We start from the raw sequence: 19,133 nt of genomic DNA, 5'->3' as shown, positions 1-19,133 counted from the left end.
AAAACAAAAAACAATTTTAAATTCTTTGTGTACAGAAAGAGTACTTTAGCTTTTAGTCATATAATACATCTATGAAAATCCAAAACAAAGGTTAAATATTCATAACATGCAGTGAAAATTAACTTCATAAATTTATTTTTTATTTCTGTCAACAAAGGGTCATTGCCACCAATCCATTGCCAACCAGAGCCCCCAGGTGCAGTAAAAGGAGACTTCATTCAGGTAAAACAGTTTGCAAACCAGGAAAACCTAATCTCTGGAGGAAACAAAAGTGTGCCCCACCCTCCCCAAAGGGGAAGCCTCCTTGTGTAAAGTGCCCACCCTGGTCCCTAATTGGTCTATTTTTATGCAAATGAGGAATCCAAATGTGCACAGTTTGATCAACATAGCACTGTCCTGATTGGTGGTTATGGAGCTGCTCTGATTGGTGAACGAAGATGCAAATGAAGACACAGCTGTGCAGCTCTCATTGGACTGGGCAGGTGTCAGCCCACTAGTTGAAATAGGTTTGCAGGCCCTTCTTTGTAAGGATCTGGCGAGTCTGCCAGGCCCCAGGGCAGGCTTGGCAGCCCAGCCACTGGCCTTTCCCCGAACTGCGGCAAGGATGGGGGGCCCCCAGTACGCGATGGCTGCTGGACTCCGATTGTAATTCTGGGCCCAGTAAACCACAAGGAGTCTTTTTGGACAGGTGTATTTCTTCTCAGGGTCGGTGACTCAAATTCCATTTCTCTTAGTTTAACCGAAGTCACATTTTGTAAACAGAAAAAAAAAAATTTAATGAAGAAAAATGGACCTGCTGATAGTAATTTGCGAGGGATGAAAAGGAGATAATAATGATAATTTTGGTAGTGTTTTATAAATTATTTTTAAAAAATTGATGAAAGAAAGGCTGTCTGGCCTTCTACTTCGATTGAATAGAAAAAAGCTTTATCTCTATCAGATGATGTGTTAGCTTGTAAAATTCTCTGAGGGATCAATGGGATACTTTATTGATATGCAATCTCAATCTATAACTTTTAAAAATCTCTCCATTCCCTCTATTATAATACTTCATCTTTTGGTTTTATAATCTTCTCTAGTATCGTACTAGTATTCCATAGATTTTTTTCTTTTCTTATTTTTCTTTTTTTGAGGGGAAGGAACAGAGATTTTCCATATACCTTCTGCCCTAAACACACACATAGCCTCCCCCATTGTCAATACCCTGCACCAGAGTGGTGCATTTGGGACAATTGATAGACCTACATTGACACATAGTAGTCACCCAAAGTCCCTAGTTTACATTAGGGTCCACTCTTGATGTGTATTCTATGGGTTTGGACAAATATATAATGACGTTTCCGTCATTATGATAACATACAGAGTATTCTCGTAGTCCTGAAAAGCCTCTGTATTCCACCGATTCATCCCTCATCGCCCCCTCCACCCCCTGGCAACCATTGATCTTTTTCCCATCTCCATAGTTCGGCCTTTTTGAGAACGTCCTATAGTTAGAACCATACAGCACATAGCCTTTTCAGATTGGCTTCTTGGACTTCATAATATGCTTTTAAGTGTCCTCCATGTCATTTCTTGGCTTGGAAGCTCATTAATTTTCATGCTGATTAATATTCCATTGCCTGAGTGTACCACGGTTTATTTATCCATACTCCTACTGAAGAACTCCTTAGTTGCTTTTAAGCTTTGGCCGTTATGAATAAAGCTGCGATAAGTATTTCATAGATTTTTTAAAAAATTCTTTCCTTCAGGATTAAGCCTATAATCAACTAGCTCACTTCCCATATGCATGCAAACCGAACTAAAGAGGTACTTCTTATGGTCCACTTCATGTTCTCGTCATCTTTGCCTTTATTACATGATTGCTAATATTAACATATTAACTTTCTCCATCTTTCATTTACTCATTGTAAACAACGCAGGACAGTGTAATAAAACACTCAGATGGATCTACAGACAGGTGTCAACACAGTATAGAAATGGTTGTTTGATAAAAACTGGACAAGTTGACTGATAGGCAGAGATGGACGGCAATGCTTGATCTTCAGTTGCCACGTGTAAGTGTAAGTTTGAAATAAGCAAAGTGGCTTGATGACAGCAGAGTAAAGGCTGGGGTCCCCGGGGCACACAAACCCAGGGAGGGGCAAAAGCAGGTTTGCGGCTGTTCTTGTGGGAAATGATACAACAATTAATAAATGATAATAAAAGAATAAACTCTGTTTTATCCTGACTCACAAGTATAAACCTGCTTTTGCTCCACCCTGTTTGTACTAGACTGTCTTGATTAATGAGTAAAGACTTACACCCTGACCAGTGTGGCTCAGTTTTTTGGGAGTCGTGCTGCAAAATGAAGAGTTGCTGGTTCGGTTCCTGGTCAGGGCACATGCCTAGGCTGCGGGTTTGGTCCATGGTTGGGGCACATACAACAGGCAACTGATCGATGTTTCTCTCCCTCTCTTCTTCGCTTCCCCTCTCTTGCTCTAAAATAAATGTATATCTATATATCTTTTTTTCCTATTATATATATAAAAGGAAAGAAGAGATAAAAGAAAAAAAGACAAGTAGCTTGGCTGTTGAAAAATGAAAAAGTACAAAAGTACGCATATACACACCAGTCGGTGACAGGTCTAAATTTAGAGAGTGGCGTCTCTCAATGGATACTAGCAGGCTGTACCACCTAGTTTAATTTTGACCTTTGCATAGATACATGACATGGGATTAAATGTCCCATGTCATCCTTACAGAGTAGCTCATTTGAAAAGGGTCACACTTCCTTTGGGCCAAAGGTCAGCTGCAATTTCCTACTTGCTTCTTACGCAAAACGACCAACTCATCTTGGTTCCTCTGTCTGACAGACTGTGGTCAGTAGTAAAAAAACATCCCTAGGCAGCGTCCAGTGAAACCCAATGCAGACAGTAAAACGGAATATCCTTAATTACCAGAGCTCGGGGAGAGTCAAATGCTAGGTGCAGAAGGCACCTGCAGTTAAGTCAAAAGAAGGTATTTGCCATCAGTGTGGACAACATGAGTCACTGCACGAGCCTAAAACTGGCTGACGCTGAGCCCACAGGTGAGGGGACAGGCAACATGTGGTTGTCATGGAAGGCAAGTAAAGGAACAGAAAAGGCAGGCAGAGCCAAATAACTCTCTCTGCTAGAAGTCCTCACAATTTCTCTCTTGCTTTCATCACCACGCCCCCACGAAAGGACTTTCTTCAAGGTTTGCCATACATTTTATCTGTTCCTCTTGAGCTACTGTCCTGTCACTTTTTCTTTGATGCTCTTCCTGACTTTATGTTGACCTGAGTTTCTGACCTATATTGTCTTCTTTCTCTCTAAGAAACATCTTTTACATTTTTTGCCAGGCAGTATTTTTTTAAATTTTTTTTGCAAGGCAGGCCTGCTTGCTACAAATTCCCTCAATTTTTGTTTGTCTGAGGAAGTCTTTATTTCTCCTTCACTGTTGAAAGATTATTTCACTAAGGACAGAATTCTAGGCCTGTGGTTTCTTTCTCTCAACACTTCCAATTGTTCACTTCATTCTCTTCTTGCTTACATGGTTTCCGAGGAGAACAAGATGTTATTCTTATCTTTGTTCCTCTATAGGCAAGGTATTTTTCTGTAGTTTGAAAATGATATGCTTAGGTGTAGGTTTGGTTTGGTTTTGTTTTTGCATTTATTCTGCTTGGTGTCCTCTGAGCTTCCTGAGCTTCCTGGGTCTATGATTTGGTGTTTGCCATTAGTTTGGAAAAATGCTGTCATTACTGTTTCAAATATTCCTTGTTCCTGTCTCTCTTTCTTCTCTTTCTGGCATTCTGTTTATGCATCTGTTGTAGCTTTTGTAGCTATCTCACAGCCCTTGGATATTCTGTTTTTTTAGTCTCTGTTCTCTACCTTTTGTTCTTTGCGGATTCTATCAGTAGATCCTCAAGCTCAGAGATTCCTTCCCCTGCCCAGGCTACTAATGAGCCCATCAATGGCATTTTCATTTGCGTTGCAGCGCTTTTTGTCTCCAGCATTTCTTTTTGGTTCTTTCTTAGGATTTCCATCTCTCTGCTACATTGCCCAGCTGTTCTTGCATGCTGTCTGCTCTCTCCAAAAGAGCCATTAGGTTATGAATCATAGTTGTTTCAACTTCCTGGTCTGATAATCCCAACATGCTTTTGCACCGTCTCTTCAAATTGTGGTGTTGTGTTTTTTTGTTTTTTTTTTGCCTTTTCATATGCTTTGTAATTTTTTTCTTGACATCCAGACACGATGTGCTATATTGAAGGAACTGCTGCAAAGGGGCGTTCTGTAATGTGTTGTTGAGACGTAGGGAAGGCAGTTCTATAGTCATACAACGATTAGGTCCCAATCTGTTAGTGAGCCCTTTTGGACGGGGAACTTCCTAAGTATTTCTCATTCTTCCTTCTCTCACTCCCATGTGTGGGACAGATGGTGAGAGCCAGCTGGGGCTGGGAATTTTCTTTCCCCAGGTGAGTCAGGCTCAGGTAATACTCCCACAGGGTAGGCTTTGCTTAACTGGTTTCCCGAGGGCAGGTCTGGTTGAAGAACTATATGGTAAGTCCCCACTTAATGTATTGGATAGGTTCTCAACTTTAAGCAAAACGTGCCATATGGGGAAACCAATTTTATTGTAGGCTGATTGATACAAGCAACAGTTCCTTCCCTACAGCATCTCATCATTATAATGGAATATTATTCAAGAACCTGCAATATTTCTTAATGACTTCTTTTTCCCTCCTCCTGCAGGGAGCCTGAGGAAATTTTTCTCTGATATTTACTATAGGAACCTAATGGAGCTCCTGGAGTTAAATCTCACACTATTGTGGTGTCCCCCCATGACTGGTTCCCGCGGGGAGTTTTTAATTCTGAGACTTGTCTACACTGAGTTGCCAGCAGCTCATCAATTACAGTTCAAGTTTCGCTCCCCAGCACAGGCTCCTTTGGTGGCCTGTGGTCCAGGAAGCTGGGACTCTATGGGTTCAGCTGCCTCTCTCCTAACCTTGGGGCTGAGGTTTGCCTTGTGTCCTTTCCTCGCTTACTAAGAAAATCCAAGAAGTGTACTCTCTCCTTCTTTTTGAAACCTACTCCTTCCCCCTAAGTTATCTTATCCAACGCCAAGGAGTTTGTTGATGGTGGTGGTTTTATTGCTCTGAGAGGTACACAAAGCTGGCTCCTTGGCTTCCATATTCCAGCTCAAGAATATCCTCTAAACAGCTTCATCGGGGTATAACTGACAATTAAACATTGTATATATTTAAGATATACAACCTCATGACTCACTATACATCTACATTATGAAATAGTCACAACCAAGCCAGTCAATATATCCATCACTTAACGTCTTAACCATTTTCCCTTTTTTAATGTTGAGTACACTCAACATTGACTCTCTTAGGAAACTTCAAATACACAATATTGTGAACTATAGTCACATTGCTGTAAACCAGTTCCATAGAACATATTCACCTTGCATAACAAAAACTTAAAGCCATTATTAACACCATTCTAGCCGAGGTACATGGGTAATTATCAGAGAATAATGAAGTAATCTTGTAAACACCATGAACCTGTATCCTTTGCTCTTTCTTTTTTATGGTTCAACAGATGAGAAACTGCTGGGGACAAAATAACTGAAGGCTGACGAGTGCAAATCCAGGATTTTGTTCATTCAGGTCTCCATTCATTCAACCAGTGCCTTCTAGGCACTTTTCTTTTTATTTCCTTTTTAAATTATATTTTATTGATTATGCTACTACACTTGCCCTGATTTTTCCCCCTTTGCCCCCCCACCCAGCACCCCCACTCCCTCAGGCAATGCCCCCACCATCGTTCATGTCCATGGGTCATGACTGTTCTTTGGCTGCTCTGTCTCCTATGCCATACTTTACACCCCCACGGCTATCCTGTAACTATACTGTTTGTACTCCTTAGTCCCCTCACCTCTCACCCATTCTCCTGCTCCCCGCTCCCATCTGGCAATCTTGCGGTAACTAACTTTTCTCTCGCTGCTTTTAAGAGTCTCTATCTTTAACCTTTGGCCTTTTAATAATGATGTGTCTTGGGGTGAGCCTTTTTGCATCCATCGTAATTGGGACTCTCTGTGCTTCCTGGACTTCGTGTCTATTTCCTTCACCAAATTCCGGAAGTTTTCTTTCACTATTTTTTTCTGATAGAGTTCCAATTTCTTGCTCTTTCTCTTTTCCTTCTGGTACCTCTTTGAGGTGAATGTTGGATCTCTTAAAGTTATGCCAAAGGCTGTTTATACTACCCTCATTTTTTTGGGATTCTTTTTTCTTCTTCTTGTTCTGCGTGATTGTTTTTTGCTCCCTTATGTTCCAGATCATTGATTTGATTCTTGGCTTTATCCATTCTACTGTTGTTTCCCTGTAAATTTTTCTGTATTTTAATTAGTGTACCCTTTGTTTCTGACCGGGTCTTTTTATGCTGCTGAGGTCCTCACTAAGTTCCTTGGGTATCCTTATAAACAGTGTTTTGAACTCTGCATCTGATAGAGATGGCTTATTTCCATTTCGTTTAGTTCTTTTCCTGGAGTTTCGACCTGCTCTTTCATTTGGGCCACGTTTCTTCGTCTCCTCATTTTGGCAGCCTCCCTCTGTTTGTTTCTATGTATTAGGTAGAGCTGCTTCAACTCTGTGTCTTGGTGGTGTGGGCCAGGCACTTTCATGCACGCTGACCATCCATCACTAAGACAGGCCATGCTTTCCTCTGAGTTGAGTCTCAATCAGGTTTCATCACTTACTGCCTCTAAGACCCTGGGAAGTCTTGTCCTTGAGCCTCACTTTTCTCATCTGTAAAGCAGGGATAATACCTTCTTGACTCAGGTGTTATTACCGTTAAAAGTGAGGTAAGGTCCCCAGAAATGCGCATAATGTGCGTTCAGACACCTGTTCCCTGTGCCACTGTTACTCAGCTAGGTTCTGAGAACATGATGAAAGAAATCATAAGGCATTCTCTCTTTCTCCATATTTCTTTCCCGATCTGTGAGGGTAGCAGAGAGCTCAGAGTGGTCCCTGTATAATGCAACATGTCAGATGCCAAAACCCTGCCCTCCTCCCACCCCTAAGACAGTGTGCTTTCCATCTTCCAAATTCTTGAGTTCTTCTAATCTTCCGTTAGCTTTCTTTAGGTGTTGTGGCTCTACAAAGATAATCTGTGCTAAACCCCGCTGCTGTCGAGGTCAAATGTTCTCCCTCAGGTTGGAGGCCCTCCCAGGGCACTCTTGTTTGGTCCTGATAAGGGCAGCGAGCCCAGAAGGCGCTGGCTCGGGCGTCTCGCAGCTTCGGAAAGTCGCAGGCGAGGGGGCGTTTCTGGGTTGGAAGGGCACGCAGAGCCGGCACCTCCCCCTCTCCATTGTTGGGTCCGTGCCTCGGCTCGTTGTGCGAGCTTAGGTCAAGTGCGCGGCCAACTGTGAGCACGTGGGGGCCTCGGCGCCGGGCCTCGTGTGCACCTACGCCCGGCTGGCGGCAGCGTCAGCCCAGCCACCCCACTCCTCCCGCGGACCCGGGCGCCTCGCGTCTCCCGATTCCCGGCTTCAGGCGGGGGCAGCGGCGACAAGAGCGGCGGCGGCAAGGACCGGCGGCGCCGCGCAGCGGGCCTCCCCGAGGCGGCTCGGCCCGGGAGGTGGGGGCGGGGACGGGGCGGGCCGCCAGCCCTGCGAGTCCGGAAGCGGGTGGTTCTTCGGCTCCAGTCGAGCGGACCGGCGTGGCTGCCGGAGCTGCAGCATCCGCGTCCGCGCCGCCAGTAGCAGCGCCACCCCAGCTCTCGGCCGCCCGGCTGGCAAGATGTTGCCGGTGTACCCGGAGGCGAAAAAGCCCAATCCGCTGCAGGGCGCGAACCTCTGCTCGCGCGTGTTTTTCTGGTGAGCGCCCCGGCCCGAGCTGCGACCCCCCGCCGCTGCTCGGCGCGTGCCTGATGCTGCCGGTCTCTTCGGGCGTGGGAGACTCAGTCTGGGAGCGGCAGCGCGTGCTGCCCATTCTTCTGGCTGCAGGAGGGGCCGTCCCACGCCGGCCGCGTGGTCCCCAACTGCGCCCGGGCGCGTGGGGTGGGTGGGAGCAGGGCGCGGAGGGCGATCCGGGGACCTGGCGGCGGCGGCGGCGCAGCGGCTCCCTGCCTTGCTGCTCGCGGCCCCGCCAGCCTCCAGGGCCCGGGAAGAGGAGAACGGAGGTTGCCCAGTGGGAGAACGGAGTGGATCTCCCCCCTCGCCACCTTTAGTCGGTTTCCCTCTTACCGCTCAGGGATTCGCGATTTTGCGCTAAAGCCGCGCCCTTTTCTTTCTAAGCAAGAAGCTTATGAACAGCTTGTTTTTACCTAATTTTAGACAAAGCCTAACTGGTGCCCAAGATCCAGTAGTGTCCCCACCTCTTCCTCCATTCCCTGTGTGACAGCCTAGTTGCAAGTCTGCCGGGTTCCCTGTGTGTCCGCGATCCTATCTCTGTGCCTCACGCTCCCTCTCACTCTTCCTTCCTCTTTGTCACCGCAAGTCCTGGTCGCTAGCTGTGGCCAATTTCACGTGGGTAAGAAACCACTCTTATTTATGTGATGAATGGGAACACTTGAACACGGTTTGCTTATGCCTGGGACACACACAGCCGTGACTGGAGTACGTTGACCAGCCGTTTTCCTACTGCGAATATTTCCACTTCCACTTTTGAGGTCTACGCTTGGGTATAGGTCAGGGAGGGGGCTCCAGCTCTTAGGGAAGCAGTCCAGGATCTTGATGCGGGCGGTCGTGCCCAGGGTTCTAAAATCACTGAGGGGTCCCTGAACTGGGAGGAAACACGGGTGAAAAACAGCCCACAGAAGTGAAGCTGCTAAGTTTTCCATCTAGCACCTGGGACTTCTAATCAGGTGGGAGTGAACCTTGGGATTTTAATCACACTGGGTTGGTTGGTAGATCTTTTGCTTCTCCACTGTAACACTCTTCTCATCTTTCCCACCTATTCTGATATTACCCCCCCCCTCCTTTTTTCGTGTATTGTTAATGGGAAAACCTAAGGCATTCCAAAGGGATGAGTGCTTCTGCCCTTGTTTTGGTTGTGGTGTATTCATTGTGGGAACAGCGCTTGGCTCTTTGGTGGCCCTCCTCTCAATGAAAGGCGGGAAGAACAAGGAATATGACTGCGGTTACCATAAGTTACAATGAAGTAGGCAAACATCTTTTTAACTTTAGGCAGGGCAAGGAACTCTGGAAGCACTGGCTACTTGTGGATTTTGGAACCGTTTGTACATGGCAGTGGGGAGGCGAGGACTTCTCAGGGATGACTTGAGTAGGCTTCCGTGGACGGTTTCCGGCTGGAGGGGAAGGAGCAACTGTGTTATCTCTGTTTTACTCCTGAAGGCACTGAAGCCCAGACAGGCAGCTACCCAGGCTGCCTGGTTCTGAGCTGCTTCTGTTGGGACGCCTGTTCCTAAATGCATGGGGAAGGCTATTCTAAACGCACCTGTGTTCTTGTCCGCTGGCGCGTTTCCTAAAGCTCTCGCTGTTGGAGATCCTCCACAGGAAACACCTGTTATCATGCCTTAGGGCAGCTGTTCTCAAAGTGTGGCAGGTACAGGTCATCAGGGAGCTTGTTAGAAATGCAGGTTCACCACCCATTCCACATCAGTTTTGTAAAATTAGAGAAGGGGGGGCGGGGGGTGGTTTGAATCAGTGTGGCAGGTGATTCTGACAGAGTTGAGACTGGCTGGCAGTGTAAGCCACTCCTCCCACTGGCATTCCAGTGTTCCAGTTTTAAAGAAGGGACCAGTCTTTGTGAAGTCAGTGGCTGGCCACAGTTGCCATCCTGTATGTATTTACCTCCTGCAGTTTGAGTGATTTTTAAGTCTGGGACACCTGGGTGGTTTTCTCGTGTGCCTCTCTGGCTGCAGGCAGGAGAGTGGAAATGAGCTCAGCCAGGAGGAAGTGCCGCCAGGAAACAAGGCCCACCTTGTACAGAATGACTGAGCCTTCAACTTCTCAAATTTCATCTGCTTTCTAAGCTTATGAACTGGTAGCTACTTAATCTGGAAGATGCCCGTGACTAGCTCACTAGGGTCTTGGTGTTTTCACAGCACATTTTGAACTTGAGGGTCTAACAGGAGTAGTACATTATTGGCTGTTTGGTAACTGTTGAGGATTTTTGAAAAGAGTATATATTTTGTTCTGTTTCTGGAAGAAACTGAAAACTACAGACAGAGCAGAAGGGAGTAAGGATGGTTTGTTTCTATGACACAAGTACACCTGCTGATGCTGGAGTGGTGTCTTAGGTGCACCTGTGCGTACACACACATTTTTTTTTTTTTTCTATGAAACTAGTTTCTATCCTGATCCCTTGATTTCCTATGGTTAACATTTCTTTATGCGGCATGAAATAATCTTCAAAACATGCTATTTAAGGATTGCCGTTTTACAGTTTCACTTTTGTTGAAAACAGTTTGTTTCTATGTATTATGATGTAATGTATATGCATGTCTATATATTTTTGTTGCCTTTCCTTTTTCTGTATTCTTAGAAATAGAGTAACTAGTGAAAGTCCAAATTGTTTTCCAATAGGATATGGCCAATTTCCCCTCTTAACAGAGGTTCATGTGCTGACTTCATTGTCAGCTTGCACCTGAATTAAATTTTTTTGTAAGTACAAAGGTTAAAAATAATGTGTTTTAATTTGAATTTATTTGAATTTTTGTGATGGAACTTTTTTGTGTCTGTTGACCATTTATATTTCTTTCAATTATTAACGGATTTTTTTTTTCCCCTATGAGACACTTACGAAATAACTTGTCCTAGGGCTTATAATATTTTTCCGGATTTTCATTTGTCCCTTAAATTAGTTCAGAGGTTTTAAAATGTATATATCACTAATTATACTGAGCTTTTCTTTTTGGTTTCCCCTGTTGCTTTTGTAGTGTATCTTTTTAAAAATCCCAGCGCCGTCTAAATCTCCTTTAGTATTTTCTTTGAGCTTGCTTGTTTCATTTCTAACAATGACGGCAGCTAGAATTTCTTGTGCTGTTTGATATAAGGGAGGCCTCATATTTTGCCAAAAGGGGCCATTTCCCCATCGTGGTTATTGAATAATTCTTCCTTTCTCCCATTATTGGAAATCAGTGGCAAAGCTTGTGAATTGTGTCCTGTTGGGCACGAGCTTGCCCATGTCCCCCAAGACTCTCCCCCGTGACATCTCTCCTGCTGGGCAGTGTGTGTGTGTGTGTGTGTGTGTGTGTGTGTGTGTGTGTTGTGCTCTGTAACCCTCTGCCCACCCTCATCCCCGAGGTCAGCAGGTTGGGGGTGCAGGCTGTGGCTTAGCAGCAAAGGACCTGTTCTCAGAGATGGGGGTTCAGGGAGGTTGGGGCCAGGGGCCTGTGGCCCCTCCGACAGTGGTTAAGTCCTGCCTCCCTGACCGGCTCCCCCGAAGGGCAGACACTGTTGTGGAAACCGCGGCGGGTGTCAGGACACACTCTCTGGGGACTCTTCCCAGAGGAAGCTGATGACATGGGGGGGACGCAACGCGGACGGCTGAGTGCTGGGATGGCCCGGAGAGGGTGGCCGCGTTTGGCCCGCTGTATATTGGTCATGAATGCATAGAAATGTTTATTTTTAAGCTAGGACTTTTGCACCCTTTTCAGAATATCTCGTGTGTGAATCTCCTTGCTGCTGTTCTTTATTTTCTTAAAAAAAAAAAAAAAAGACTTTATTTATTTTTAGAGAGTGGGGAAGGGAGGGAGAAAGAGAGGGAGAGGAACGTTGATGTGAGAGAGAAACATCAATCCGTTGCCTCTCAAATATGCCCCGACAAGGGACTGAACCTGCAACCCGAGCATGTTCCCTGACCGGGAATTGAACTGACGACCTTTTGCTTTGAGGGACAAAGCCCAACCAACTGAGCCACACTGGTCAGGCCTGTTCTTTATTAACAGTTGGAAATCCAAATGTAGGTTGAGGCTGGGGAAGCTTTCTAGGTCTCTTTCTCTGGCCTCAGCCTGGTCTGCTTTCTTAAGGTTTAATTGGATGAGTTTTGGCAATTTTATACAATAAATCCAACCCAAGGAAGATGTGGAACACCCCAGAAGTGTATTAAAATTTACTACTAAGCCCCTGCAGTGAAATAAACAGTGTAACAAAATCTCTAATTTTATCTCCTATGGTTTATTCTTGATTTTTAAAATTTTGTCTATATAGTCCCACATTGGGGTGGCCGGGGAGGTGGAAACTAGCGACGATTCAGATGTGTCACGTGGATAATTTGCCCTTCTCACCCCTCCAGGGGGCTCCCCTCTCTCCTTGTGCATCTCCCAGGGGACACCTGCTCTGTGGGAAGCGGAGCACAGGGGCTCCTTGAGCCTTCATCCTGACTGTCCCTTTGTCACTGTTCCGTGGGACCTGGGAACCCTGCCCCTCGTACCATGAGGAGGCTTCTGTGGGTCCCGTCTTCGGGTGAGCGCCGAGCTCCTGCAGGTGTTTTGTGTTTCTGTGCCAATGAATGGCATCCAGGTAGATGCCAGTAGCAGCAGTGGGAGAGGCTGGGCTTGGGAAGAGGATGGACTCAGGTCTTGCCTTCTGCCCTGCAAGACACTGTGTGTCTCCATGCAAGTGATCTCTGAGCCTTCAAATGGGAAGACGGGCAGTGACAGTGAACGCAGCTCACACAGACCGAGGCAGATCCTCCTTTGGCCAGGGGATGTCTGAAGACAGGAAGGTAGGTGTTAGAGCCATTTACAGATAAATCCGTATAAGGTCTCTTTATCTGCACAGGTATACCCTGTTTTATCGCGCTGCCCAGGTGTTGCATTTATAAATCTTCGTATTTTTTAAAGATTTAATTTATTTATTTTTAGAGAGAGGGGGAGTGTGGGAGAAACAGAAGACGAGAAACAGCGATTGCTTGCCTCTTGCACGCCCCCAACCTGGGACCTGGCCCGCAACCCAGGCATGTGCTCTGTGCCCTGGGACTCGAACTGGTGACCTTTCGGTTTGTGGGGTGATGCCCAACTCATTGAGCCACACCAGCCGGGGTGGTGGTGCATTTTTTTTTTATGAATTGAAGGCAAGGCCCCCCACCAGCCGAAAGATTACGGCTCACTTTATTGTAGTGGTTTGGAGCTGAATCCACAATATCTCTGGGTATGCCCGTATTATTACGTACATAGAAATAGCTGAAAATGGAGGTTAGCGGAGAGTAAGCTTAGTATTTTCTTCAGATGTTAAAACTCATGTTTACCTATTTCAGCAGTATTTTCTGGTATGCTGTTAAAATCGCAGGCGCAGACCCCCGCCCCTCCCTCCCCCCAGATACTCTGGTTGTGGTTGGTCTGGGTCGGAGGTGGGGATCTGTGTTTTAAATCACTTCAAGGGCACTCACACAGGCCGGTAGCCCTCAGAGATGGATCGATTTCGAGAACAGTGCTGATACGCACTGCCATCTATGGAATGCTTCCTGTGGGCTCAGAATTTTGCTCACTGTTTTACCTGGAATGTCTCTCTCAGTCCTCAAGCAATCCTTTGAGGGAGGCACCCTGTCAATGCTCATTTCAAAAACGAGGAAATGCAAGCACAGGGAGGCAGGGCGGCTTGTCAGGAGCCTCATTCCTAGGAGGTCGCAGGCCCCAGCTGGGGTCCCAGCCACATCCTTGCACGCATGGACGCCGGCGGTGCTCGCAGCCCTGCGTCTGCCCGGCTGTAGCTCTGACAGGTGAACGTTGGTTGGTCGAGTAAAAGAGTGAATGTGTTGTCTTTATCATAAAAGCCATGGCAGTGAAGGAATAGGCTGTTTACGTGGGCGTGATGAGTCGTGAGTAGTTGGGTTCAGGGAAGAGCTTATTTGAGGGTGGAGCTGAGGGTGTTTGGTGCTAGACAGACTGTGGGACTTGGGAGGAAGAGAGAGTCAAAGTTGCGTGCTCAGGTTTGGCCTAAGCACCTGGAAGGATGGAGTCACCGTTGGGTGAGATGCTGGAGCCTGCAGGAGGAACGGGTAGGGAAGACCAGGGCTTAGGTTTTGACCATGTTAAATCTGAGATGCTTGCTACACATTCAGCTGGAGGGTTTGAGGTGGCAACTGATCATGAATCAGGGGCTCAGGGAAGGAGTCGGGGCTGGAGATCAAATTTGGGCATCGATAGCAATGCTGACAGTTGAGTCGTATTGGACATACATTCAACTGACCTCACAGTCCCTGGGGTGTATCCCCAAACCCCTTTTTTATTCCTGTTCATTTTGACAGATGATATAAAAAACCCAATTGGCTACTTCTTTTTCATGTCTCTTGTTGAAGTCACCTTTCACCATTACCAGGTAGGCAGTGAGCACCCTCCTTTCTCTCTCTCCCTCCCTCTCCCTCCTTTGCCCCCTCCCCCCTCCCCTTCGGAGAGATGTCTGTCCTATTTTAAATTAGTAAAAAGGAGATTTATCAATGCCCTCAAACTTTACCCTGGTCCTGGAGGGGTCTCAGTGTCACAGAATCTGAATGTGGCATTTATATGAATTCCGAGTGTTCATTGAGCAGCACAGTGTGGTCAGCTGTAAAGCAGGGGATGCGTTCTTCGTAGATGCTACCTGGTAGAGCACCTGTAACTGACTGCTGTGTATTTGGCCCTCAGTACATGGATATGGGGGATTACTGCAAAATTCACTCTTTTATTATGTCTTTTTTTTTTTTAAGTGTTAAGTCTTTGTTCATGTGACTTTTTAAAAGTCTAAATTGTTAACTCTGTGAGGGCAGAAACCAGTGTCTTTCACATCTTGATCTCTCAGCACCTGGTTGCGCATCTCACACTTCGTAGGTGCATTCAGTGATTTTAAGCTGTTACTTTAGTCTTTTCAGGTTCCTCTCAAAGAAGGAGAAGAGCTGGCACAGCGGGGCTGATTCCTCCCCGTGGGGACTCGGCAGGTAACTGGCGAGGGAGGGGGCTTGCTCTGTGCCGGGACCTTGGAGATTCTCATCCTTGGACGCTCTCAGTAACCCCTTTGCTAATTTGGAATTGTGACACCTCCCCCTTAGAGAGGGGCAAGCTGGGTAGTATGGAGAGCACGTCAGACCGGAGCCAGAAGATCCAGGGCCTAGTCCTTGATCTTGCACTGGTTAGTTGGGGCCTTGGGCAAGACACTTAATCACTCTGGGCCTTGGGATCCTCTTCTGCAAGTTGGGAAAATTAAACCTACTCAGGTGTGTTCCAAAACTTGCATTTTAAGTGTGATGAACTAATAAAGTCCTATCCACTTCCTTTCCTCCCCCACTTACAATCACGTGGGGCAAGTCAGCAGGGAGGTCACATGGAACTACTGTAGTGTTGAATGAGTGGGGAAGCGACCTGTTAGTAACTCTGCCGCAGAAATTAGAATCTAATAAGAAGAAGGAGGCAACAAAGAGAAATGTGATTTGTACTAAGAGCTGGGTCACTATCAGTGGAAGCACGTTGAACATTGTAAGGCAGTATTATTGCCTCCTCCGAAGTCACCTGCAAAAGCAGTTGTCGCAGCGGAGCGGTGTGGCTGAAGCTGCCCAAGTCAGCTTCTCCCGGCATCTCCCCTCCTTCGCCCATGCACCTGGATCTCGCACGTCCAGCCTGCAGAGCCCTGAGAATGAATCTGTCGTTGAAGTGCAGCGTCTGCAGCACCTGGTTACCACAGCCCCAGCAGCTGCGACACCCACATGCCCGGTAGACATCTTTGCTGGAGTTGCTGCTGCTGGTTGTCGCTGAGCAGAGCTGCTTTGTATAGGAGTTTGCTCTCAGACTGCACTTGCCAAGGATTCTGACTCCACAGCCTCAACCCCTAGTTGCCCTGCTCGTAGAAGACCTGCTGCCTCCTATTTTTTAAATTTAGGTAGAATCCCTAAAACCCTTTCGATGGGGAGCCCATCCCCATAAACCAGCCAGAGTGCTTTATGTAGGAGGAGAGTGGTCTCCCTAGGCTGGCAGTCTGGACAGTCCAACTATAATCATTGCGATTGAAGATACACGGTCCGGCAGAAGTGAGGCCTGCCCGAGTGTGGTTGGTAGGGTACGTGACTGTCTCGCACGAGATGGACAGCAATTTGAGCATTTCCTCTAAAATGGCATATGGTGTGCTTGAGTGTGGTGTTCTGTTACAGAATTACGTGCTTATGATTTTGTAATAAAAAGGGGCGTATCTCTGCCACACCCTGGAGCTCGCTCATGGTTGCCATTGGTGCCGCAGCTGCAGGCGGTACGTCTTTGGCATAAGGCTGCTCAGTGTAGGCTGCTCTGCTCGTTCAGCCTCTGAGGGAACTCACACTCATCCTGTGAACTTTCTCTTTTACAGTCTGCATGCACATTTATCAAATTATTTTGCTTTTGGGAAAACCCCATAGAAGTCCTTAGTGTATGCTGTATTAATAGCAAAAAAAAAAAAAAGTGACTTTATTGTTCTCTCAGGCAAACTGAAACTCTCCTTTCCTTTTCGTATATTGTAGTTCAGATTTTTCCTTAAGGCAGAAATTTTAAAGAGAAGATTAGTCCCTTCAGAGTAAGGCAGCTCAGGACCCCTCTCCTTCTGCTCCCTAAGGGCCCCTCTGAAGGTGAATTGAAGTTTTTGGAAGGGAAATTCCACAAGGCTGCAACCTCATTTGCATAGCTCCTTGGGAGGGATTTCTTTCCTGTAAGGGAGGCACATTTTCTAAGAGGCCCTCCAGGAAGGATGAGGTGCAACAGGAAGGAGTCCTGAAGAGCAGCCCCCTCAGGGACTTAGAAAAGGGCAGTTCATCGCCTTTGATTTCTGGGAACTGGCGTTCCTACAGAGGACAGAACAAAGTGAGCAAAGAGCAGCTATTACCGACCGGGGCTGTGGAAAAGGCAGTGTGTCCGGCAGGCTATTCCCATTCCCTGTCACCGCAGGCTCATCCTCTTAGAAAAAGTTTTGCTGTCAGGGAGCTGGTGACAGGCAGAAAACGGAGCCCCTGGCCGGCTGAAGCGGCCTAGCCCTGGGTCGTACGAGGGTCTGGTTCAAAGCCCTTCTGTGGTTTCCTCCGGCTCCCATATTTAGATTGAATTCCTGGCGAGGACTTTAAGGAAGGAAGAGCTGAGCACGAACACTGATGGAGCACCCCGTATACGGAAGGGCCGACCGGGCGAGCGCGAGCAGCGGCGTGGGCCCCAGCGAGCTAGTGTGTCCCTCCAGGGCGGCAGCCACAGGGCAGGAATGCAGGCGGCTGCTGCCGTCCTGGCCCCCACTTCCTGCCGGCGCTGGGCTTGCTCACTTCCCCAGGCCTCTTTCTGCCTCCCGAGTCTCCTGTGTTCTGAATTCTCTCTTCTCTGTCCCCCTTCTTTTTCCTTCCCCGCTGGTTTCACAAAAATCCATGCACGGTGACATTGGGGGATTTTTGAAGATTTTGGTTGATCATCGGGGGAGGCCCTGGCCCCCTCTCCCCGCTTCTTTCTCCCTCAGCTCCCCTCCCTCTCTGAGGTCAGAGACAGTGACCTGTCCTCTTGGGCACAGCCTTTCTGACCACTCCAGGACCTGCTGACACTTTCATGATCAGTTTTTTACCTTCTCAGCGAATTCCCATAAGCAAGGTAGGGCGTGACCGTGCCCGTGATTAACATTTATAAACAGTTTGCCAAGTGTGGGCACGCGCATCGCCTCCAGCTGAGGGGACTGAGGCACAGAGGTTAAATGTCATGCCCAAAGCAAAACAACTTAGTGTATAGAGGGGGGCAGGGCTGATGTTCCTATTCCATAAATCCATGCCCCCTCCACGCCCCCCCGCCATGGAGCGGGGGCAGGAACTGTGGAGCAGGTGCCGTCAGTATTCGCTAAGCTTTTATCGGGAGTCATGGCGCGTGAGCACCTGCTACTACCCCCACTTCACCAGGTGTCCTCAGGAAATAACCCCTGACCTGTGCTCTCTATGGAAGATGATGGCTGTGAAAACTACAGGGAGAGCGTGTGGTTCTTGGGGTGGCACCCAGAAGGCCAGGCGGTGGGAGGCAGGGCTGAGTGGTTCCCGGGCTGTGGGAGCGGGGGGTGGGGAACGGTGACAGTTACTGAGCATGTCTCTCGTTTGTGGTCCAGTTCATGTGGCTGGAGGGACCCGAGCGGAAGGGGTCTCTTGAAGATGGATGGGGGTCGAGCCAGCTTGAGAAGTGTGAGGCTGGGAGAGCGAGTTGCACAGAAAGCCAGAGTTGGGGGGGGGGCCCTGGGAGCTTTCCAGGATCCAGGGACGCCCTGGGTGCAGAGGCTGGAAGGGCTGCGAGATGACCCAGTGCTGCATCGCGGTAGCGAGTTGTGATCAGTGGATGCAGGTGCTTTTGGGGTGGGCTGGGGGAGGGGAGTCTGCTAAACTAGGCAGAGGCTGAGGGGCAGCTCCAACGTGGCCGAGGAACAGTGTGTGATCTCGGTCCAGTTCCAGCCCGAGCCAGTTTTTTAATTCGTCCGTCGAACACGTTGGTGTGTGCCCTGCGGGGTGGATGGAAGATGTCAGCCACGCTGGCGGTTTTCCTCCAGGACCTTGCGATCTCTGCAGATCTAGAGGGAAGGCCTTCCCACTTCAGGGTTGTTCCGTAAGTGCGTCTGCCTTCTGCACTGGCCGTTCCCTTTGCTGGACCCCACTCTAGGCTCCTGAGTCTTGGGCTGCGTCAGACCTTGTCCGGGAGCTCTGCCCCGTCACCCCGTACCCAGTAGCCTCGCGCACTGTCAGCCAAGTCTCCCTGCTTTATTTCCTGTGGTCGATACCCTTGTTTTGAACCTGCCTTTTTAGTTTGCTGGTCTTCTCTCTCCCCTTCCTAAATGTGAGCTCCATTAAAGAGGGCCCCCCCCCGCCCCGTCTGGGCTTAGAACCTAGGAGTCTGCCTCCTGTTGCGTGGCGGGCAAGGGCTTATGAGTTGGTTTGAACTAGTGAATATTACGATTTCTGTTGTTGAGTTTTTTTTTTTTAATCAGTAAGGTGTTACATGCTGTGTTTGAGGGATGCTTCCCGGGGATGAGGGGGGAAGGTCGCACTTGACTCCGGCCTCTTTGGAGGGAGAAAGAGGAGGCAGCCCTTGGGTTACACGGCTGGATATTGGGGGGTGGCCCTTTCACTGTTCGCAACCCTTTTGGGGTGTGCGGGTGCAGGGTGGTCTGTCTTCCCTCCGTCCTCCCTCTTCCTTCTGATGAGGTGACCTCCACAGAGGGCG

At 48.0% G+C, this 19,133-nt stretch overlaps 1 protein-coding gene across 2 annotated transcripts in view; it reads left to right on the top strand.

The window, feature by feature from the left end:
- Positions 1–7,656: 7,656 nt before the first annotated feature.
- Positions 7,657–19,133, top strand: part of ABCC4 (ATP binding cassette subfamily C member 4 (PEL blood group)) — a 221,064-nt gene continuing 209,587 nt past the window's right edge. For both annotated transcript variants that reach the window (XM_054586476.1, XM_054586475.1), the window contains exon 1: positions 7,657–7,884. In XM_054586476.1, the coding sequence (XP_054442451.1) occupies positions 7,808–7,884 (77 nt within the window). In that variant the 5' untranslated portion in view covers positions 7,657–7,807. The remainder of the gene's footprint in view (positions 7,885–19,133) is intronic.

Source organism: Pteronotus mesoamericanus, unplaced genomic scaffold (assembly GCF_021234165.1).
Source record: "Pteronotus mesoamericanus isolate MK-2021 breed Mesoamerican mustached bat unplaced genomic scaffold, CSHL_Meso_final contig_94, whole genome shotgun sequence".
NCBI lineage: Eukaryota > Metazoa > Chordata > Mammalia > Chiroptera > Mormoopidae > Pteronotus > Pteronotus mesoamericanus.
This window is presented reverse-complemented; position numbering and strand designations above follow the sequence as displayed.